This window comes from Thunnus albacares, chromosome 15, assembly GCF_914725855.1.
Source record: "Thunnus albacares chromosome 15, fThuAlb1.1, whole genome shotgun sequence".
Lineage (NCBI taxonomy): Eukaryota > Metazoa > Chordata > Actinopteri > Scombriformes > Scombridae > Thunnus > Thunnus albacares.
In genome coordinates, this window is record NC_058120.1 from 22,485,338 (window position 1) to 22,510,507 (window position 25,170).

Sequence of the window (25,170 nt, forward strand, 5' to 3'; positions counted from 1 at the left end):
ACCGCTGGTTCACTCTCACGATGCTGCAGACAGCAGATGCTGTGAAACCACCGACAAAACAAGAATGAGGAAAACAGGATGTCTTTGTCCTAAATCGAGCGGCAGATGCATCGGATGTTTTTGCTAAAATTAGGCCAAAGCAAAACTCACCATTCTTGTATAAAAACCTTTCTGGAGGAACAAAGCATGTTTCTCAGGGGCCTAAAAGTCATGAAACCTGTCTATAAAGTCCCCTCAAATGTATAAAAATAAAAGAGTAGCCAGAATCAGAGTCACAAGGAGCTGGTTTTTGTGCAAGAGCCTTGATAAGCAATAACGACCTCTCCGGATTATTGTGATTAATACTCAACTGGCAGAAAACGTGACGCCGACAGAGTGAAACAGATATATAGTAAGCTTCTCTGCCTTCCTGCGATAACAGAAACCCTATGGAGGCAAATTAACCGACTGCTGTGATGAGCTTAACGACGGACTGACTCAGAGCAGAGATGAGAAGATTTTACAGGATTTTCTTTAAAGGGCACAGGGACACCGATGATAATTGATAAAATGGATAAATCAAGACATGTCTATCATATGGGAAAAAAAAAATCCACTGCTGATTACATAAAAATATGTATATATGTAGTATACAGTATGTGTCTGTGTGTGAGTGTGCATGCATGAGAAGAAAGTCTTTCTATATCCTTGATTAGTTCCAGAGGACCTGCAGGGCTAAGATAAAACAGCAGTGTGGAGAAAAGAAGCCTTGCGTAAAAATTTCCACGACCCTGAGCAGGAGCTAGGCTTTCACAAACATTGCCATAAGCTGGCAGATGCTTGGGTTTCGTCATCGCTTGGAATGAGTTTAAAAAAACAAAACAAAACAAAACATAACATGGCACCTCTCTGGGTTTTCTATGTGTCTCACAAAGTTGTTTTGGTCCATCTGACTCACCACAAACACCAGTTTTCCCACGTTGGTCCAGGGGAAGTCGTACAACAGTTGCCTTACAGACCCGACGTTCTGCAACACAAAAGAAGTTGATGATCGGAGGTATGGTGATGAGTTTCTTAAAACAGATAAAATATCTGCCAGTGCAGTTAGATTATTTCAACTTGTTTATTTCAGCATTCGACTTGTGTCGTGAATTTTCTAGAATCAAGAGTACAGAAATCTGCCTTATTCTGTTTTCTGTAAAGATATCGAGACTTATTTCTAAAAAAAAATTAAAATAAGTTGATTTGTATTGGAAACAGGCGGAAAGTATCTTAACACACTGGCAGATTTTTTCATTTTAGACACAAAAATAAACAAAAATGAACTTGAAAAGATGGAGATTTATTACTAGGAATTAGGAATACGAATTACTAAGAAACTGTACCTGGAATATTTGGATACCACGTAAAGTCAGCCCCAATGTAAGAGATGCCTCTACTTCCTTCTTGTCCTGTTAAAAAGAGGTGACATCATATGTAGATGAGGAGAAGATATGATTAAGCAGAAAAACCTGAAATTCAATGAGGTGTCAAAGCATCAAATGTAGCCAAATACAAAACTAGTCAAACAACAGACTTGATACACCTGCACATAGAGATCGATCCTCTGCTGTACTGTATATCTGAAATAGTGCAATCTCTCACCTTGTAAAGTCTGTAGTAGTGGACAGTGACATCATCAAGCTGAGCACACTCCTTAATGTACTTGAGGTGCGCCTCTGAAGCCGTGAGGGCGAACTGGTCTTTGTGCATGTTTGGGATATGCCTCAGGATGTACTCACGGCCACGCTTGGCTATCACCTGAGTGTGGAGAGAAAAATGGAAACGTTATGCTTGGCTGCTTAAGTTGTAGAGACTCATTACAGCAGATTGGCAGCACAGGTTGCCAGTGATGGTAACGAAAATCCGTGTTGCACAGCAAACAGATGTCTTAACCTGGAAAGACTGAAGGAGAAGAACTAGAAACACACTCGCTAAGCTTTGCTTTTGAAGATTTTCTAGTAAGCTTTCCGAGCACCTAAATCTGTGGGCGATTTACTGTCGGTTAGTGTACGACGCTCATCATCAAACAATTTCCTGTTTCAAGTGGCGATAAGCAGGCAGGAGGCTAATCACAGGAAGTGAAGGGCAATCAGACGGGTGTGGCCGTGATAACCAGAGAGGTGGAGGGTGGTGAGGTGGTGTTGCCATGTCAGCCTGTGCATTTCTTAAGATTACAAAAAAAAAGTGTGTGTGTGTGTGTGTGTGTGTGTGTGTGTGTGTGTGTGTGTGTGTGTATGTGTGTGTGTGTGTGTGTGTGTGCTACTTCCAGGGACAAAAATAAACTTGGTGTCCCAGTTCTCATTATCCCACATGCTCAGATGTGTTTGGTCAGCATGATAAATGGAAGGTGGCTACAGACCCACATGCACACTGCAGGCCAGGACACTGAACACCGACAGTCACGAGCAAACCTCCACTGTACGTTTCAGTTTCTCCGTCAGTGATACAGCAATTTATTTTTGGTATTTTTCAGCTTAGACCCATTTGAGTCATGGATCTTTAGAATGACATTCGTTGTGACTCACTGTAATATCAGACAGACTTACCACAGACTGTGTTTACAGCATTACTCACAATTTACGTTGCTTTTAATTTTTTTGTGCGTGCCCAGTGATAGTTACTGAACAACGAGACATGAAAACAAAACCAAAAGAAAGGAGAGCATGTGTATGCGAGCTAAATAACCCAAGGGAAATCTAAAATAAATATTTCTGTGTCCCTAAAGACAAAAGCAAAAGGTACTGAAATAAGAAAGAAAGTATGTCAAGTGTTGTTTGTTTGTGATATTAATACAAGACGTGATCGGGTGCAGGTGCGGGACAAGAGGGAGGAAGATGTGATCTGGTGTGAGCAGGAAGGCAAAAAAGTGAGCTGGATGATGCTAAGTCATCTTCAATCATCTCTTCTTCTCTGATAAGTTTGAGGGTTCGGGCCCACATACGGTGCGTGTTAGACATACACACCCATGGGGGGAAGTAGGCTTCAGGTTCAAAGTACTTCCCAAAGTGCTTGTTACGTTTGAAGTTGCCGAGGTCAGCCTGCAGGGCGAAGGCTGCCAGGAGGAAGTAGGCCTCCTCCCTTTGGATACACTGAGAGAGCAGCACCTGTTTCCTCAAGTGCCAGTAGTAGTAGTACCTGGCTGCCCGGTCACTGCAGGGCAAGCAGACAGAAGAATTAACTGACTTATAGGTTAATTGGAGCTAAAGTGAGTGATGTTAGACGTATTTAACATTGCTCGTAACTATAACTTGGCTTAACATGTGTGCTTTACTTGCCTGATCAATCTCCCGTTCTCAACGTAATACTGAGCTCTGAAGTGAATGATCATCGGAGGCCCGAACTGATCGATGCCCTGGAAAACACACAAGTGGAAATCCATGTTTAATTTCTACAACATCCACACTCCATCAAGGCCTGTTCACTACTGTTACACCTTGGTAACAAGAGAGAGAGGGGGGGGGGTGGGGGGGCATGTAGAGCTGCAACGTTTAGACAATTAATCTCCAACTAATTTGATAATTGATTAATCGCTTGAATAATTTTTCAAGCAAAAACAACATTTGATGTACAGGGTTCCCAGATGTGAGAATTTGCTGCTTTTCTTGGTCTTACGTTATAGTAAATTAAATATTTTTGGGTTTCGGACAGTTAATCAAGACATTTATTGACATGACCTTGTGCTGTAGCATTTCGTAATGAGCATTTTTCACTGTTTTCTATCAGTCGGGAAAATAAACGACAGATTAACTATGATAAAAAAATAATCTTAATTGCAACCCGAGGACAAGACATGATGGAGTGATGAGGAAAAATGCAGCACAGACAGACCTCCAAAATAGCATTATATAATAATAATAATAATAATAATAATAATAATAATAATAATAATAATAATAATAATATCATTATATTCAGCTTTTTTTTCCTCACAGGCTGGGAGCAGAGGTTGGAAACCCCTGACTTAGGGTGATAAGACAAGTAAATGTCTACAATTTTAATCTCGCTTTGCTTTAAAAAGAAACTTGCTGTCATCTGCTCACTGTTAAACTTTTGAATGAAAGTCAATATCCATAATCCAGCATAGGGCTGGGAGGTATCTTGAATGAATTTAATTCAACGTTTTTGTTTTAGAAGGATGAGTGAAATGTCTAAATCATGAAAACTGAGTGAATACAATTTGCACGAAACGGTTATTTTTAGTCAAAAAGTCCTGTAAACTGTGACATAATTAGTTCCACTGCATGTCCACCTGCTGCAGTTTAGTGGACTGTCGTGACACCGGGTAGCTAGCTGTCTCTGGCTATCTGAATTTAATGGTCGCATGTCAAGGGACGGACTGAAATGACTTTGCACACTGATCTACTTAGTTGAACCATCTGTTACTGACAGTAAGTAGCTGTGTGGGATGATGTGGGTATTATATTATGTGAAATGATGACAGCCTTGCAAATGGTGCAAGTCTTTTATTAGTCTTGCTCAGCTGAATCGACCCAAAACTTGAAAAAAAAAAATTGAGTTTAGGTTTTTTGGCCACGTCGCCCAGCCCTAATCCAGCACATAATTTCTTACCTTGCTGGCTTCTCTCTTCCATTCTTTAGGGCAGTACTTGGATAGTTTCTGATCCAGCTCCATATAGATGTGTTCATTATCTGTTGGAGGAGAGGCATAGGTTTAGTTTGAACACTCACTCTCTGCATCATCAATGTCTGTGTGTGTGTGTGTGTGTGTGTGTACATGTGGCTGTATAGGTGCTTTCATGAGTGTGTATGCACAGAGAAAACCCTGATGAATGAGCACAGTTCAAAGACCGCCTCAAAGCAATCGCATCAGACAGCCTCTGCATTTCTCTTTGTACTCCGAGCCTCTGGTGTTCCTTCTCATTTCTTCACCTCACGCTGTCATGTCTTAATCTGCTCCTAAAGTGACGCCTTTCATGAGCTGCAGGCCTGCTGATCTGACAACTCTGAATTTCTATACAATGAAAAACCCACTGAAAAACCAGTACGCATGAAGAGCAGCCTCCCTGACAGGACGTCGATGCATATTTTTATCAAAATTGGAAACTGTTATGAGGATTAGATCAGACTATTGGAGTGTGTTTATATTTATATTTATATACCTTTTATGACTCATGGTTATTTTATGTTCAGAAACACATTGATATGTTGTCCAGAATATGCTGCTCCATGTTAACACTTTGTTTTTGCCTTGTCAATTTAAAAACATTTCCCACTAACCCTCAGTCAAATCTTCCCATGAAGCTAGTTTTGGTTTTATTTAGTGTGATCTCCACCGCTGAGACTTCTGCCGCCATCCCAATACAATTGAGGTCAATGGCATTTGATTTGTGGCCCTTGAGGAATCTAAAAATTACATTTGAAAAACTCGACAGAAAATGTCTGTTTCCAGAAACAATATCCTTGTTGCTCAGGCTAATCCACAGACTTCACTGTGAAAAGTTTTCATTCACAGCTATTTGTGGTCGTACATCGAGAGAAAAGTAAGTGGGCCAGGGTTTAGTGGTGGTATATGTTTTCAGACATTTGGATGGACTGACCCTTAAAATTAATTTTTGTGGTCTGTGTTCTGTTTTCAGAACATTATGTCAATTTACATAGACAGAAAGATAACTTGTGACAGAATCTGTAGAGATTTACAGCTTATTTTAAATGAGACCTCAGAGTAATCAGTTATATATCAGTTATATAGTTGCTGAATGTATATAAAACAAATGATTAAAGTATATGAAACCACTGGGGAGAGATGTCATTAGATGGTTTGGTAAAAGGTAAAAGGTAGCGTGATGGAGGAAGAAAACTGACCAAATCAATCAGCACTGTTTTAGGGCGACAAACAACAAACAACTATGTTTATTATCTGATAATTTGCAGATTAATATTTAGATTTATCGACCAATTGCTTGGTCTATAAAATGTAAAAAAAAAAAAAAAAAAAGTAAAAAAAAGTTCATCAAGTTCCCAGAGCTTCTCTTCTCTGACAAAAAGTCAAAAACCCAAAAATATTCAGTTTACTATCATAGAGGGCTCACAAATATTCACATTTGAGAGGCTGGAACCACTGAAATTTGGGCAGTTTTGCTTAAAAAATGACTGAATCAATTTTCCAAAATAGTTGTAGCATTTCAGCTCTATAATAAAACCAAACATTAGAAGCACTTACTGGGGTTACTACATCCAGACTCTGAGTAGTCACTGGACAGACTTTCTTGCATTCGTTAATGTTAGATAGTTGATACCACATATCTTTCTAGTGCTCCTAAAAGCAAGCAAACAAAGACGTATATGAACCCCTGTCTGGTGTGGCAGCCTGGCCGTGGACGTTGTGGTCAGGGGGACAGCAGGTGACACACAGGGGGTGGGTGGCCTCTGTTTGCCTTGGGGATTTCACGCTGTTCAGACAAGCACTTCAGGAATGTCCCACAATCAGACCCGTTGGCTCCGGCTCAACTGACCTGCTGCGCCGTCATTGGCTCATCTGGAGGCCAGCTGTCTGAAAACACTGCCTTTGCAATTTACTCTCCCTTTGCAGTTGCCTACAACTGTCACCCGCTGTCTGCCAGGCCATAGGACAGACACGATGACTCATTCCATGCGTACGACCCTCGCCGAGCCTTGTCACCGTAAAAACAACTTTAACTTCGTTGTACAATGGGAGCCAGTCAGGAACAAGGAGGCCCAGATTCATGACAGATAGGTGAGAGATGCTACATTTATGGCTGAATCCTGTTTCCCAGCCAAGTCATTGGTTTGAGGGAATTAACTGCCTGGTTACGATGTTTTTTATGTGGCTCTTTTTGACAAGCATTCACCAGGATTTCACAATTTACAAGACATAACCACATGATGTTCGACTAGAATTTATCCACACAACTGAATAACCTCAACAGAAAAGGAGGAGTGAGGCGGATAATCACAGAGAACAAAGGCTGTTCTGTTCCGCTGACAGATAAACAAGTTAAGAAGATAGATAAACTGTGTTCAGCACGCCACCAAACAACTTATGGAAATGCACAAACAGACGTAGGAAGCATTTGTTTGTTTCTCCTGAATGAATCCCTGAGATGAGAAGTCTTACTCTGAATAACGCTGAGTCCAAACAGGTGACAGTCCTTCAACCTCAGGAGGTCACACACCTGGACCAACAGTTCCTGGCACAGGGTCTTCACCTGAGGAGGAGATAAGAAGAAGAGGAGGAGGCTCTGATTTAGCTTTTGAGGTTATTCAAAATATAAATAACACAAAAAATATCACATGAGTAACCCCGCTGCTAATGTCTGGTATGTATCTCATGTTGTTATGAGCCACATATGCAGCCCAGTAAGTTCATGTTTCATTTCCTGTGATCTGTTGTGCAGGCCTACAAATATTCTAATTGAAGTGGGAACACAGAAATTAAACAGCTGTTAATTGGCTTAGATTAAATTCCTGAGGTTTCCACCACAGCAAATACCAACTGACAGCCAAGAAATACTGACCACAATACATTATGAAATAAAACTTCAAGGAATACTTTAACATTTTGGGAAACTCAATCACTTTGTTGCATAAAGTCAGATGAGAAGATTGATACCACTTTCATGTATGTACGGTGAATACCTAGATAGCAAAATTGCTGTGGCCCAGATCAGGCCCACACCCGACACTTGCGGCACTTTCATCTGGCCCACATACCTCATGGAATGATGGTACTTGGGCGGTCCGCTCCTGCTTCCCAGATCTGGGCCACAAGCCAGCCGTATATCAACCAAGAACAAACCAGATAAACCAGAACTGTCCAACATCCAGAACACACATACCTGAGAGCACCGCATTTTTACCAAAAAAGGGCCATGTTTGATTTGGGATATTTGGGCCATATTTGCTATTTTACATGTGGGCCACTTCAGGCTCACATCCATTTTGTGGCCAGAAGAAGGCCAGCAGTGCCGCATTGCTGCCTGAAGTGGTCCACTTCCGCATGCTATCTGGGTTTGAAGCTACAGCCAGCAGCAGCTTAAACTTAGCTTAGCATAAAGATTGGAAATGGGGGAAATAGTTAGCCTGACTCTCTACAAAATCCACCTACCAATACCTCTGAAATGTACCAATTAAGACTTTATATCTTGTTTATTTAATTTGACAAGAACTGACATGTAAAAACGAGTTGTGTTTTGACAGGTGGTGATGTGTGGGATTATTTCTTCGCAGGGTGCAGTGAATTCTTGGACGCATCTATAAAGACTTTCTATTTTAAAATTTAAAGCTACAAGATCTGCCTTTTCTTTTTTTTTTTAAAGCAGCTGTACATGTCTACTCACATTGACTATGACATTGAGTGTGTCATCATTGGGCAGAAAAACACAGACACAGCGGCGGTCCTGCATGGTTTTGTTGTTGTGGAAGTTCAGTTTGTTCATCTTCGTGTGGCTGGGACAGGACAGGCGCCTCCGCCTGCTACTGGGGCTCTAGGCCCTCTGACGACCCGCCTGCACCACCACAGGCACCGGCACCACCACCCGGTAGCTGTAGTCCGGCTTCAGCTGCAACCCAGTACAGACACACCAGCTCCTATGGGCTCAGCAGGCCAAACAGCACACACAAGGCAGGGCATGGGGACCCGAGCTGCAGTCAGCCACTGTGGAGACAAATCAGACAGGAGAAAGGATGGAAAGTTAGTTAAGATGAAAATGATGAAGTTGTTTGAAGATCCAAATTAGCATTTAAAAAGAGAAAAGCTGTTCCTGCTAATAAAGTCTGAGAGGATAGTAGAAATAAAAGACAAAAAAAGGAGGCCAGCATTCCTATTTGTGTTCCTTCAGTGTCCATGAATACGTGACTTCACTGCAGGGGAATGTCAGTGACTCCTGAGGAACATGTGAACATCTGTCTGGAGAGGAACTGATGAAATGTAATGATGGTATTTAGAAAGCAGAGCGTTACTGATTTGTATAACTCTCTCAAATAAAACACAACAAAACCAGATTTGAACTTTAACTTTAGGGCATTTTTTACCAAATCAGAAATACAACAAAAGAAACGTGTTACCATGCTTGACTTGAACTGCTGTTAAGAAACGAATGCGCGCGGGTGTAAAGGGTGTAATCTGTAAGCCAAACAGTTTTCCTCCTGGCATCACATTTGTCAACTCATTCAGTTTTGTTGACATGCTTTCAGCTGTTTGACTTCATTTGTTTTTACTGTCTGCTGAAATCCACATGTAACATCTTTATAAGAAGGTGAAAGAATATCTGCACTCTGAATTCTAAGTGTGCAATGTTTTGACAATGTGTTTCTGAATTTTTACTTCATCCTGCACCTCAGTCAAGTCGGATATTCTTTTCTATGACAGCAATGTGTTTGTCCCCTTGTCCTCTACCAACTATATTCATCTTACACACACACACACACACACACACAGCGACACACCTCCAACTTTAACAGTTGTCGTGTGAGCAGCACGTAGCTCACAGCATGAACAGCACCCGAGGACGTGTGAGACCTTCGGCGGGTGTGAAAAGTCTCAGACCAGACAAAAGAATGTTAAAGAACAATCAATCCTGATCATCACTTCTTCCTGTTGAAAGTCACTCACCTTTAAGCCATGTTGTCATTAAAAACAGATCACATTACAGAGTGACAAACAATTAGCATTTGAAAAGACGCAGTTGGAGAATTTAGGTTTCTTCACAACACACAGAGCTGAGGAATTTGACTCTGAGAGTTTCTGTTAGCCATTGTACCAATATACCATAAACAAAAATACAGGTTTCACAGCTTTTCAAAGACATAAAAATGTGAATTTAAGGCACGCAGTGTTAGTTTTGCTTTCAAACGCTGTAAAAGAGAAAAAAAAAAAAACATGCTTTAAAATCAATCGTTACTTTAATGAAGCCAGGAGCAAACGACCATCTTTCAGCTGTGGAAACAACACTTAAATTACCAACCAGACTGATACCAATAAACAACGGCATTAACTGTAGAGTTGGACTTCTGCTGCAAAGTCAGAAAGTGCTTTTTGGACTAAGAAGCCATTCAGTACGCCTCCTGTTGACATACAACAACGCTATGTTGCAGCAGAGACAGGGAGCATTGTGGGCAAACGGGCCATAAATACACATACTGTTGACGTACAGCATCAGTTCTCATTAAAGCTGGTCATTGGATGTGCACTGTGGCGGGCAACCAGCTACTCAGCAAAGTCTGCTGATGAGCCATGACTGGGACGGCTCTCTGCGCTGCTGCTGACATTGACTAAACACCTCTTTACTTCACTCAGTCACACACTCCCACATAAACATGTACATGAAGACAAAACAGAGACACATGTGCATCAGATGCATCCACAAGCCCATCAACACACACAAACACACACATGCACACACACACACTCAGTATGTTCCTGCTCTCTTGCCATGACCATATGTCAGGTGCTACTATAGAACAGCTGAGCTGTGTGATGCCATTGGGTTAATTAGAAGTGGGATCTATTTAATTGGATCACTTCCATACATCACTTGCTTCGCCTCCAGAGAATGAGAGTGCTGCCAGCGAGCCAGGACAGATATAATATTTTAAGGTTGGTAATGGATCAGACAAAGTACCGGAAAACGGATTTCTAGCTCGGTGTCGGCTTTCACCCGTTGATAACACCACCGCAACACTAGACGTCTGTGTGTGATCAGACGTCACACTTCATAGTGTATCAAGCTTTAATTATATTCCCCACACGTGATATAGAGTGAAGGTTTGCTTTGTCTCAATACTGACCCTCCCTTTGGCTCTGGAAGTTGGCAGGCTTAAAAACATCCTGGAGGAGGAGGAGGACAGTTGTGTGAGCTGTGTGAACAAAAGTTGAGGATGAATCACATTTTCTTTTGTGCTGTCCCAGTTATGAGAGTGAGAGTTATGAGAATTATGAGTGAAATTTATGATACAAATTCAGGAATATTTTGAGCATTGATGAAGAAAAGATGGACTGGCTGTTTAATTTTAGTGTCTTTAAGTTGGCATATTTTGTTTCTAAAGCCTGGAAAAAGACAGGATGGTTTGTTTGTTTGATAGTGGTATTGTAAATCATACGGGATGCAAGATCTGGTCTTTTTTTTGTTAAATAGTGTCTTGTAAGCCCATGTGGGCTGGGCATTTGTAAATGCATGACACAATATTGTCAAAATTGTCACGTAACCAGTGGAGACTCCAAAAAGTCACTTTGTCCGACAGAGAAATAGTCCAACGACCACAAAGCCACAATCTGTGATTCTGTCATGGTAATTAGAGCTGGTAAGTGGAGTTTGTTACCTTTGGACAAAGTGGGGCTACCTGTTTCCCCCTTCTTTCTGTCTTTGTCCTAAGCTAACAGGCTGCTGGTTGTAGCCTCATATTTAGCGGACATATATCAGAGCAGTATCAATTTTCTCTAACTCTCAGCAAGACAGTGAATATTTCTCGAAATGTCGAACTATTCCCTTTAACTACTTAACGTTTTCTTCACTATCAACAATCTCTACTGGTCTTGGAAACTTGGAAGCTGACCAATCACATTTCTTGCGGTCCACCACCTGGGAGCTCTATAGCCGCTGTACCCCGATATGTAGTTACATTTAAAAACAAAGGCAAACATTTTTAAACACAAAAATACAGATCTCTGAATGGTCCTGAACTGTTACATGCCACATAGCTGCAATGGTCCTGTTTTGACACCGGCAGGGGACCTTTGTTGCATGTCATGCCCCTTTCTGTCCCCTAGTTTCCCGTCTGCTTCTCCACTTTCAGCTGTCCAATAATGATAAAAATGCCCCAAAGCATATTTAAAACAATGAAATACATATCTCTTAAAAAACAATCTCCAGAGTGGATGAATCTGAAAATGCCAGCCTCATGTTTAAGTATGACAAAGCTAAACTGTGAGTTTGGCTATAATTAAACACTGTGTGAGTGATGCTGGGGAGCAGCAGGAGGGACAGAATGGAGGAAATGACAGCTAAGACTCAAGTCAGCTGTGTCTGTCCTACTTGAGGTGTTTTAGTCTGGACAGTGAGCTTTTCAAAAATTACCAGAAATTGCTAGTCTGGACGCTCACATGTAAACAGTGTTTTCCTGGTTTAGACAGCTTAGTTTGGATGTAGTCTTATGATATCATAGAAAAGTATTTGGTTTTCTTTAGAACTACTCAGCTGATGCTACTGCATCTACAACCATCCACCTACAACCCCCAACAGTTTAAAGAAGTATTTTAAAAACTATTTGTCTCAGCCTGGTTTTTTTATAGCCATGGTTTGAAATCTTTACAGGGTGTACAAGGTGGAAACATTCACACATCCAGCAAAATTTAATGGCCCTTGAAGCAGGCCCCGTTGAAGTCAGATCATATTGTTTTCAGCCAGAAATATGATTCCTGACTTCAACAGATACATCCCAGTAATGACTTGTTTATAACAACGTTGAATGCTAACGTTGAAAGTGGATATCATGTTGGTCTCATGCAGACACAAGGGATAATTCAGACATAACTGAGTATAGTCATTTCTAATGGGTTTAAAGGTCTATTGTGTCATGTCTGGTCTACACATGAGACATCACCACAGAGGGAATGTCAACGTTCACCGCCGTGAAATGAAAGGGTGGATTCTCTTACACGTTCTGCACCGTGAGGAAAGGGAGTGCTGGATAATGAAATTACTGCTGCTTTCCACCACCCCCCCTTCACTGCCATGCAAAGTGTGATGCAACACTGAAGTCACATGTAACACATGTAAAGACACACACACAAAAAGCACCCAACTGAGCTTCCTCCTGCCTTTCAGCCCGAAACAGGGATTCTGTCAACGTGGCAAACCTCAGAGTCAGGCATGACACCAAATCCCACACTGGGATACAGAGAAAGGGCCCCTGTCACAACTATGCGTCTCCCTTTTCTCATTCTTTCCCTCCTCCATTGACATCAGAGGGGTGGAGAGTCTGTATGCCCCAACTGTTGCAGAACTACAGGAGCGGAGGATGGTGAAGCCAAGAGAAAAACTTCCTCAGACCCACCGGAGGAGGCTGTCACCACGCTGACTTAAGAATAGCTGCAGGTACAGTATGTGTCAAAGCTGAAAAAAAAAAAGAGAGAGGAAAAGAAGAGTGCACAGGATGAATAAATACAGCAGTGAGCACATAGAGAGAGAGAGAGAGAGCAGAGGGGAGGGAGATGGAGTGAGGCAGCATTCAAAGCTTAGGCATGAAAAAAGAAAAAACTGCTGCAGTCAGGAGAATTCCTCGCTAACATCTGCTTCTCATTCCAACAATGGCGGCCTTTGATTCCTGATGCACACAACGAGCAGCACCGCCACCGTCTCCATGTGCCCACAAACTGCATCCCCTGACAGCATCCTTAAACCTGGAAAAACACACATTAACTGTAATCCTTGGGGAAGGCTCAGATCTGGAGCTAAATATGTGTTTGCACATAAGTTTTTTTCAGTTTAACTAATTGATTTTGTTTGGTTTAATACAATTCAAAACTTAATGGATGAGTTTACTGCATCGTGACCATTCAGGTAGAGTCACTGTATGTTCAGGTACAGAAAAGCCTAGTCAACTGACTTTCTTTCATTACTTTTCCTAAACTAGAATATTGACTTTGACCTTTTGGCTGTATTACTTCTGAAGCCATCCATTGTTTGTTGTCTCTCTGTAGGAGTTTGTCATCTCTCCATGCACTGAATATCATGAATATACAATTTAGTGCTGCAACTAATGATTTTCATTGTCAGTTTATCAAGAAAAATGTACAGTTTTTATATCATTTGGTCTATAAAAGGTCAGAAAATTGTGAAGACGACCATTCATCATTTCCTAAAGCTTAAGGTGACGTCTTTAATTATTTTTTTGGGCCTGATGAACAGCAAATCAGTTTACAATAAAGGAAAACAAGAAAAAGCTACAAACTCTCACATTTGAGAAGCTGGAAAAAGCTCTAATATAAGTTTATTTTCATGTCCTCTACTTTACTTTGTTGTATTTCTCCCTGTATTGTAAAGCATTTAGAGTAAGATACCCTGTGAATGTTTAAACTGCTATGTTAATTAAGTTTAATTAAGTTGACGTATGAAAACTAAACTAAACTGAACTGTTATTATCTTAGATCTTTAAAAAAACACTACAGGTAGGCTCAGGACTCATATCTAATGCAAAGACATTCAACAAATCTCTTAACAACACCTGCAGCCATTTAAAAGTTCACCTAACTAACCATAAAATCAAATCCAATTCTATATTTTATGCCTTTTTATTTCTTGGAGTTGAACTGGTGTAGGAGCTAAAAAAGACTTGATAATGGGCTGGATCGTAAGTGGCAAAAAGACAAAGAAAATCTAATTTCCACCAATCAGGAAAGAGGCCTGTTACATGGGTTGCAGATGCTGACACAAATCGCCCTTGCTGAAATATTTAAAGGGCTCCCTTTCAAAGAGCATGACTTTTATAAATAGTGCCAAAGACTGGATCTGAGTGGGAACAGGTCATTTTTTTCCCCTCAGCTCCCAGCCAAGATATCTGTTTATTCAGCTGATGAGAAATGTTGCTGAGCTGACGAGTAGCTCTAAATCACATTGGTCACAAGATGGCATTAGCCTTCACAGTGAGGCTCGCCAGCCAAACATCCCTTCTCTTCTCTGTGAAACCTTCTGATACACTGAAAGGAGGGGCAGAGTGTTAAAAAATAAACAGGAAAAAGCATGTTAGCGTTTGGCGACATGCTTGACCACCAGAACCACTAATTCTGGATCGTCTAAACATCTATTTTGAATTCTGGCTGGCTTGTCGTGATGTCGGGAAGTGGCTGTCATTTTGCACCGGAAACATGCTCGTATGTGTATTGTACTTGGCAAATAAAACTGCTCTGACTCTGATAATGCTGTCTTTTATGTATTTGCCTTTCTTTGCTGTCAACAGTATATAGACGGTGTAAACAAATAACTGTGACAAGTTGCTGATATTAATAGAGCCTGCTGAGCATGTTTCCCTTCTCCCCCATAAATACCTGGATGCCCTGTGTGTGTGTTTTTAGCCTTAAAGCCTAATCTCATGCGGAGGGAAAACACGCTGCTCTATTTAAGACCTTGATTCCCATGATCCTCTGCCTCTCAGATCATCTACAAGATATTTGAATGTTGACTGTCAAAATTCCTCCTCTATTTCCACCCAGCTAGCAGGGAGGGTAAACAATCTGTTTCTGGCGCAGAGTCAAGCTAAAAGATTTTTAAGGACTTATCGCACACTGTTGACATGTAGGATATTAATTATGGTAATTATCCACAGCACAGACAGACCCAGTAAAGATAAGAGCATAATTTAGACGTTTGCTCATACAAATCCAAGATCTGTGAGGCTAATTCCTGTGTGTCAATCAAACACGAATTAAAATGTCACGCTCATTAACTGCTGAAGGTCAGCTGTTGTACACAGCACGCTACTGTAATTGTTATGCTGTTATATAATTCACAGATATAAGTTGAGGAGTGGATGGTGGGCAGCCTCAGGCTAAAATGCAACTCATGTAGTAAATGCAGCTGCAATATTTAGTGCACATTATCTGAATTCACTGGAGAGGTAATCTCATTGGAAAGGAATTTTAAAGACTTTTCACATCATTGGGCTTTTGACTTTCAATTAGTCTTGCATCCTTTGTCCACGAATCACTCCGGATTAAGAAACTGGAGCGTCTTCCTGCTTCATGAGTCACCCTCATTCTTGATGGAGATATAATAATGAAAGTGACAATGAAAGCCTTCAGTAACAACCTTGATCAACTGCCACAGTATAACCATTTGTTGGCCAACGGTTAAAGACTTATGGTATCAGCTATCACTACAAAGAGAAGTGCTCATTCGTGGCGAAGGCTACATGGACAGATAAAGGTTAAAATTAGGTGTGGGAATGTTTGGGAATCTCATTAGATTCAGATTCTTGGTGTCACGATTCGATAAATAGAAAAGAGGTACTATTTTCCTTCTCTGAGAATCATGTTTTTACTTAATTATTTTCAGTTATTACTGCAATGCAATATGAAACAAAACTGACAGTTAAGCTAACTGTACGTAGCGGTGTTGATGAGGGCGTGTTGTTTTAAGTACCAGTGAGACAATGAAATATGATCGAGGAAGGCTAGTTGGAGTAAAAGATTAATACTTTTAAAGGCTTATCAGACACCAAAATATTGCACAACAGTTTGTAATACTCACAGACAGGATTTTACATCTCTTGAAAGTTATTGCTATTTCATGTTTTGCCGCGACAATCGCAAGGTAAACAGCAGAAATATGAAATAATAATAATAATAATCCAACAGGAATGTGCGCTTGCATGTCCAGTATGTGACTAGTCAACGCAGCGCCTTGCCGAATTACGTCATGTTGCATTGCAGCAAAAGTTGAGCTAGGTTCAACTTTTTTGTTTGCATTGTTTTGCCGGGGCTCTCTGTGTTGTCACCCCCGCTGTGCTTCCTCCATTCAAAAGATAAGAGGACTGCATTTTTTCATGCAGGGCTGATGTTGGTCTGAATGCAGCCCTACATCACACCAAGGAAAGCCATCGTTATCCACTACATTGTGCAGTCCATACATCTTGAAAAGCTAATCATTAAAGTCCTTCTCCACTCAGAACTGCGTTTCTCTTCTTACTCCTACAGTTGGATGTTTGAGCTTCACTGTGCAGAATGATGTATGTGCAGAGTTTGACAGTAGAAGCCTCTTTTCGCATTCATCTGCTCAAAGTTTAAATTTTCTCTGCGCTCACTGTAAATCTGATTTTTAGGGGTGGGCCTATGAGCATGATCTGTGACATCACAACTAGTTTGGAAGCCAATCCTGGTCCAATATTCAACTTACACAAGTGTGATTTGGAAACTTGAAGCATGCATCCATTATTCATGGATTCTGGACTTTTTAATGAGGGAGAAGGAGTAGATGCAATTTTAAGGATTTCAACGTGGTAATTATACTTTTTTTGTGGAAAAAACATATCAAACACACATTATTGTTCCAAGCAGAGTAATTTTATATGTCTTAATACATGTGTGGAGGGGATCCAAACACTTGACTTGTTTGAAGACGAACTAGATCACTATACAGTGTGTGTGCTGCTCACCATCTGGCTGCTGCACAGTGCCCTCGCAGTGGAGTAGAGCCTCTACAGTCAACATAACATTATTAATAACCTACAAAAACAAACTTTCTGTGAATGGATTCAGAATTGTAGAAGATAGGAACTGTGAATCATTCTTGTGTGAATCGTTTTCCCCCCATCCCAAGTTAAAGTCACTTCCTGTAACATGTAAGAAATGATGAGGTGAAATGGTTATTTATCTACAACAATAAAAAAGTAACAGAGCTCAAGAAGCAAAGTTAGAACTTGGAGAGTTCTCAATGAATTGCAACTTAAGCTCAGCTACCTTTATGGAAAAATTATTTCAACATCCATGACATCTGGCTTCCATGTGGCTCTGACCAAGGAGCGAGGAGTGAGAGAACGCACACACACACACACACACACACACACACACACAGCATCTCAAACCGCCGGCACTGCCAGACATGTTAGAACAGAGTCAGCAGTCGCTCCCTTCGCTCCCCGCCCAGCATTCAGGCCTGGACTGTGCATGAGTAACTCTGCAAAACTAGCAATCCCAGTGCAACACACCGCGGAGATGTCAACCCGACCATTACGTATGCTCAAAATAGAGCAAGCAGCTTTAAAGGAGAGGGTTAAAAAACGGGCTGCAATTATAACAAACCCCAACCAAACCCTGCTGTTTTGTTTAAAGATCTTCTGTTTTGACAGAGTCAAAAGGGCTGTTGAAGGTGATCTGATCTGTTTCCTGTGTGAAACTTTTGTAGCAGGATTGTCTCTTATTGTTTACACTGTCACACCTGAGGAGAGTCACAAGACTGAAATGTGGCGTGGCTTTCTTTTTCTCAGGAAAAACGTTTTAACTGTGCCGAAAGTTATCTGCTGCATTCCATGAAACTGAAAGAAAAAAACACCCTGTAAATGTTTGAAGCTTGGCAGAGTGTGTCACAACAAACATGCATGAATTCATCTCTCCCAATCACTTGGTAGTATTATAGCATCGGGCTATCCACAGCCTTCAGCAAAACCAATACTAGACTGACAGTTGGAATTACAGGATAACTGTGGTATCTAGACTGAACCTGGGTCTCAGTAGCATGTCCACCTGCCACCAATCCTACCAAAATCGACAAAATATCCTTCAGGAAACACTGAGAGCTTTAGTGAGAAGCGTGTGAGATAAGCCGATAATATCCTCAGGGGATGCTGGCAGGTTAAATCTCTCTGGTCCACTTCCTTCAAAGGACTCAAGCTTCACTATAGAAACCAGAGAAAAAAAAACATACAATCTAAGGAAAAGGGAGAAAGGAAGACAAATGCCGGAAGAACTGACCCTTTTTTTTTCTTCTGTCCCCTTTGGTGCGCTTGAGACACGGATATGAGGAGTCATGCAACATTCCTGCAGTTGCAGAAAAAGCATGCAACTAAAATTAGGGTTGGGTAGCGAACTCAGCACTTTTAATGGTACTGACCGAATTACGTTGGTATTACTGAGTACCTATTCACGTTAGATCAATTGGTACCTAATTTCGGTACTTTGAGAGCGGGTTGTGTTGTGAATTCAAATAAATATTGATAAGAGTCCTTATGAGCCTTTTGAAAAATCCCTCCTAGTTTACAGACACACGTACGCCTGAAATTTCTCTCCTGCGTTCCTGTTTGTACTTTCTGATATCAGCCTCATTTTACTGTTTCCTGATCGCTTTCAGCCGTATCAGAGCAGTGTTAAGTTACTGCTGATGAAAACATTTCCTGCTGCTTTCATTTTTTATTAAAAGCTGTCCACTGACAAACTAATGGAAGGCTTTTACTGTGAAGAATTTATAGGAAATTAAATGTGTTTTTCCGCTAAGTTAGCGGAGCTATTCTTCAATAAAAACAAGTCGACAAACCAAGATCTGGGGATATTTAGCGCTATTTGTTCATCGGATCAGTTAGAAATACTGCAGAGAGGAACAGTACCAATGGTTGATGAAGAGCTGCAGACAACAGGCTATTAGGCCATTTTCGGCAAACAGAACATTTCCAACAGGTCACCTAAACAACTTATTTTACCTTGTTTATTATTAATTTATTATTTATTGTTTATTTTACCGTACACAAGAAAATGTTCTTAATAAATAATGTTGAAATTGAGAAGTTTGGACTTATTTTTTACAGCTTCAATGACATTTTTGTTATTACAAAGGTAGTAAAGTACCAAAAAAAGGTATCGTTGGGTACCAGTACCAAATACCAGGTACCAGTGTGGGTATCGGTTCAAATGTGAATGGTACCCAACCCTACATAAAATCAGGTTTTGTGCGGTCTTCTTTGCATCATTTTCAGACCATAAATCAAGTCAAAACACAAGGTTAAATTTTTAAAAACATAGTCACTACTCTGTTATCCCTCTGTTTTTCTCAACACTATAAAAACCTCACTTTCCTGAGATACAATGCATGCATCCAAAAGCAGTCTGATGAGCTAGATAGTGTAGACTGATAGCAGTGGAGAGCCCAGGGCACCTGTATAGCTTACACCAAGAAGAACATCTAACTTCACAGACACCCTCATACTGTAGAGTGCATTGGCGATAACACCTGCAATAGGATGGTAAGAGAGTTCCTCCTTCTCTACAGCAATATTAGTAATCTCATCCTTTCTCATGAAGCTGTGGCACCCTCTTTCCTGTCCTGAGATTCAAAATATGGTTCCTCTTAGTAATAGCTGATTGAGTGATAAATTCAGGAGGGAGCATTTAATAATCAAGTTTCTAACACAGTATGAAAATCTCCTCTGAACTTGTATCGGGCTTCCCTGGGAGAATTTGCATTGCGAGGAGATGATTATGTAAAATGCGTAGAACAGGTTATCACCCGTTACCTGTGTATAGCACCAGAGACATTTCTTCAGTTCAGGTACTGTGTCTAACAGTTTTTGTATTCACTGCATCAGTTTTAGCATCAGAGAAAGCCAGCCCTGGGGCTAGGGTTTAAGTTGAGCTATTGATGCTGAGTTTAATACTGAGGAAATAGCAGATGAAGTCAGAAAAACAATAGATCCAGCATTCACTTAAGCACGTATGTGACAAGAAATGTCATATGTCATGTGTGGTTTCTATGTGACAGCACAGTAAAATGGTGAAAAGGAAAAAAACAACAAAAAAACTCCAAGACCAGATTGCACAATATCCGTTACACACAAAGAATAATTGGTGAAGTTGGATGGGGAATTGCCTTGTGCAATTATGGGCCATCCCATCATACATTCCTACCCAGATTCATATGAATGAGTCATCAACACACACACACCAACCATCTTTGTTCACACGTTTCCTTTTTGTTTCCTACTCAAGCCGCAGTCTTCCTGTCCAGACAGCACCTGCACCATATCTCTCTCTTGTCTCTTGGCCCCCATTCACTTTGCCCTGTTACACCAGCGAGCCAAGACACAAAAACATGCTTTGTTTTTCTTCCGTTTTCCACCACAGCTGGAATGGAGACCTGAGCAGCATGTCATATATGCTGAGGAGTAGGCCACACAAGGTAGCTGATTAGTTTGCCATGTGTACTGGATGAGTTTCAAGTGTTAATAACAATCCTAATACAGGGGATACCCTGACTGGAGCTGATGTCTGCAGAGCAAGCAAAGAATCTTGATTTCATTTGTAAATTTCTAATTTGAGAAATGCAATAAAGATTATTGTGCAACGTCTGTACATAGTGCAACAAGATTTATTACAATACATTAAAGGTAAACAATGCAGGATTTGTCGGCAAGTTAGTTAGCATTCGAAGTTGGCCCCTTGGAGAGTGGTCGAGTGAGCTAGCGAGTGAGTGAACAAAACAAGCAGCATTGGCGAGAGCAAAGCCGTGAATCAGATAAATAAAACGTTATTTTCTGATTGTTTCATGGCGGTTACTTTCTAAAGAACCAATTAACACACCCACACCTCTGCACAACCCTGCGGGAAGGTGCTGCAACGCCAGATTTTGTGTGAATGCAGTGCTTCACCCCGTCCGCTGTGGCCTCTCTGCTCTGCGTGTGTGTCTGTAGCTCAGCCCCGCCCTCGGTCAAGCAGACACACAGACCTGGAGCTCTTTATACGTCCATGACAGAGACAGAGAGCAGAGGAGAGAGACGGAGACAGTGATGTAACCTGGTTGCTACGCTACAAGTCCTACACACCCACCGCCTGAAGGGTAACACTCAGAAGCGTCCTAAACACAGCAAATTAATAAGAAAGTAAGAAAATACATGCAGTGGGCAGAGCCTCTACAGATAAATACACCGCCACACACTTTTAGTGGGTCATAAATGATGATTGAGAGCGATTACTTCTGTATTTTGTCTATACATTGTTTTTTAGGAAAATCCTGCCTAGTATACCTTTAATTACTTGGCAAAGGACATATGAGTGACAGAGTAGTTAAAACAAACCACAGGACACAACAGAGCTGAAGTGCCCTGGAGCAAGATATTAAAGCCTCTATGGTAGCTCCAGGGAGTGCTCACCTCACCTTCTGACTCTGACCTTTAACATCACTGGAAACAGGGTAGGGGTAAAGATAATCTGGTTTGAAAGTAACATTATTTAGATACAGCTCGAGCCATCTGATTCATTTAGAAGTGGTGGACCCTATCAATGTCAAAGTTAAACTTTGTAGGAAAACGTGAGGATTCCCATTCCCTTTCTGTTCCCGATTACCCTCTGGTCTAATATTAAACAGAAGAGGGAATTGTTGGCATTCCTGAGTTCTAACAAAACCACTTTGCAGTTTGGTCAAAGTGATGGCAAAGCAGACGGGAATTTGCAGCTCCAAACAGGATCGATTAACATAGGTTACACTTCATTTTGTGCCATTCAAGTACTGACATCCGCAACACTTTGCGGTACAACTGAAGGTGACGTTGCTGGATGTGTGGGGCATTAGTGGCATGGTAATTACACAACAATAACAAGGGAGGAATTTCGGCTATAGTTTTTAAATGATTTTAGACTTTGCTGTCAATATACAACGAGTAAAGACATTCCTACACGACGTATTTGCTTTTCCATGAGGGCACCAGACTGGTCTCAAGAGAAGGGAACGGTGTTAAAAGTGGGCAAACATTTGAAGTAATAACTTCCTATCAAATAAATTATCCCTACTTTACTAGATGAAATGTGTTAAAGGCGTAAAAATAAAGACAAAATGCCTAAACTAACAGGAAAACACTCGACTTGGTTCCTCATATTTCGTGGCAACATTCCTTGTAAAATATCCTGGCAGCATCACCGTTGGTGAGGTAAGAAGCAAGGCAACTTAGCTGCCCATAACTTGGCTTTATAACAGCTTCAAACAGTTTAAATCACACATATTAACTGATAACTATACATTAATATACATGAACGACTTCATTTTAAAACATTTAAATGGCTTCTAGTTGCTGAAATGACGTCACGGCCACTGTTAGCAAAAACTCGTAACCGTTAAGATTCTCAGCGCGAAGAAATACAAAAAAAAAAACGTTAAAAGATATTCAAAGCAAAACTCACCTTTAATGAGAAAACAAGTTATTCCCTTAAAGAATGTTAATCCAACCGGGTTGCTTTGTGTTCTTTCAGGAAAGCGGAGAGAAAGCAAAAATCCACACTTGGAGGAAAAAAGAAAAAAAAAAGAGTTCAGTAAGTTTCGGAGATCAGTCGTCGGTCGGACGCCTTCGACGGCAGCCACATTCTGTCCCTGCTGGAGCCGTAACTACCAGATAGAAATACATGTGCGGTGAGTGGGAGCGTACAAGGAGGGAAGCGGGATGAAGATGGAGATTTCATACTTGGCTAAAATCAACAATGCGGAGTCAAATAGTCATAGTCACAGCTTAATATATAATTAAAATCAGTTGATAATATGCCTGATGTTGTTAGTGGGTAGTTATGCCTTTTAATGTTGAGAAATGTAGTGGTACTCGCTGCGTATCCCCCCTAATGCCAGTCAGATTTGGTATCGCCCACGGCTGCCTCTCATTCCATTCCTCCCGACTGTGCTGGACTGGAACTCTGCCGCGGCGGGGAGAAATAGTACCGGCGTCGCCCGTATGTATTAAAAGCGCGCTCAGAAAAGTTTTGTGATGTAGGCCAGTTTATTTTTACGTCCAGATCACCAACACCCAGCAGCTGGTTTTCTTTTATGTGCCTTTTCTTTTCTGAGCTAGATCATTCAGAAAAAAATGTAGTAACCTTGTCATAAATCTTACCAAGACCCAATTATAAAATACCCAATTGTGTGATATCATGGGACATAAAATTATCATAATGCAGCCTATCATAAGCTGACTTTGAACTTAATGAGCAGTCAAAACTTTAGTGCATATACATGGATATTATAGCAGAGATTTGTTGTGAGAGTCAATTAAATAAAATAAATCAAATGGGCTTTAAATCAAAAATAAATTAAATCGAATACAATTGTGTCAGATGATTCACAATAAGGTCTCTGAGTGGCTTACTTGCCGGGTATTAAAATATCAAGGCTATGCTATACCTTGAATCATTGATGGCCTGTAGAATAAACAAGCAATAAAGGAGATTTTGTGCTTCTCACTTCTAATAAAAACATGAGTCAACAAGTACAGTTGGTTTGGGAAATAGGAATGTGGGAAACAGAAAGGATGTTATAATGATAAATAATCCCCTGCCATCCATACAGAGAGAAAAAATGTTAGGCCCTGAGTGGACACCAGCTGTGCTACAGTAATAAATGTACACATGCTTCATCTCCTTTGTTTATTAAGATGAATTGTTTGTATATTGGATCCTCATATTTCTCCTAGAGACCAATCCTCCCCCTTCATGATGTCAGCCATGGGTTTATAAGTGGGGAGAGGCCCCCCTTTGTTGACACGCTGACCCATAATTAGTGCTCGGGGGCCGGACTCTGCTCTAACTGCTTGTCAGACGGAGAAATGGAGTGCCAAACATGAAAAGGGGCGCAGAAGTGAAGCTGGTCAAGCCAGGCTAAACCCCCTCTGGCCCAGATTGCTTTGAAGTGACATCAGAAAGGGACCTGTGAACAACAAAGCTACCCTGAGACTATTATCTTCACAAAAAAAAACCCAAAAACTGCAGACCATAAATCCATAATCCCTGGATCAGACATTGAACTGATCAGGTTACCGTCATGTTCAGAAGTGAGAAACAATGATTCAGAATGTAAATATTAGCATAATTTGGTGGATAATTAAGAGTGACACATTGTGTGTGATGTCCCAATAAAAAAAACCATTAAAGCTGACAATACCAACTGAGTTATGCAACATATTTAAAACTGTTTCATTCATAATTTTGGTAATCTAAGCAGTTTTCTTTGTTCTCTCTCACTCTGCCCACCAGTTTCTTGTGGCCTGCATCCCTAATAAGAGTCTTTGCCCTGTAGAACTACTAAACATACTCCAAAACCACTTTAACGAATGTCACTCCAAATGTGACTCACCTGACATGTACCTCAGATTATATCCCCCCTTCTTTCTCCCTCTAAAACTGCAGAGTGCTTCCAGTCTTTGTCTGCATCCTCCCTGTCTTGATTTGATTAGCTTTCTCTGGAGGTGGAGCAGGGGGCAGGTTGGGCTTTTTGTTGTGGCAGTATCTGACTAATTGAAATAACTCTCTCTACGTTTCTGTCTCCCCAGGGTAAGATGAGTCGCCACCCCACCATATCCATGCCATCAGCCCTTCCCTTGGCTTAATGTGACATATGTAGCTACTCTCAACCCCCACAAGCATGGTTGGAGCCACAATTCATGACGTTTTGTGGCTCGCCACATTTTACATTTTAGTCAATCTTATCTAAAGCAGTATACAGATGAGCAAGCAGATAAGGATTCAGTGTAGTTGCTCGAGGAGACCATAATAGGATACAACAAAACTATGCAGACGCCTGAACATTGCATCCATATGTGATGACTGAACATCTCATTTCAAAACCATGACAGCCTCTGCTCTTCTGGAAAGGCTTTCTATAAGGAACTTGGCTGCAGGGATTTGTTTTGTTGTAGTTATTCCCAAAGGTGTTGGATGGAG

At 40.9% G+C, this 25,170-nt stretch overlaps 1 protein-coding gene across 2 annotated transcripts in view; it reads right to left on the reverse strand.

Annotated features, from left to right (window-relative positions):
- The window catches only part of frmd6 (FERM domain containing 6), a 35,111-nt gene that overhangs the window by 6,338 nt on the left and 3,603 nt on the right, over positions 1–25,170 (reverse strand). The window contains exons 1-9 of one of the 2 annotated variants that reach the window (XM_044374314.1): positions 22,651–22,854; positions 8,339–8,655; positions 7,117–7,207; positions 4,591–4,670; positions 3,297–3,373; positions 2,985–3,171; positions 1,624–1,779; positions 1,365–1,430; positions 938–1,006 (exon numbers count right to left, since the gene is read on the reverse strand). In XM_044374314.1, the coding sequence (XP_044230249.1) occupies positions 938–1,006; positions 1,365–1,430; positions 1,624–1,779; positions 2,985–3,171; positions 3,297–3,373; positions 4,591–4,670; positions 7,117–7,207; positions 8,339–8,437 (825 nt within the window). In that variant the 5' untranslated portion in view covers positions 8,438–8,655; positions 22,651–22,854. Of the gene's footprint in view, positions 1–937; positions 1,007–1,364; positions 1,431–1,623; positions 1,780–2,984; positions 3,172–3,296; positions 3,374–4,590; positions 4,671–7,116; positions 7,208–8,338; positions 8,656–22,650; positions 22,855–25,170 lie in introns of those variants that run through there. The other variant, XM_044374315.1, reaches the window with a different exon arrangement.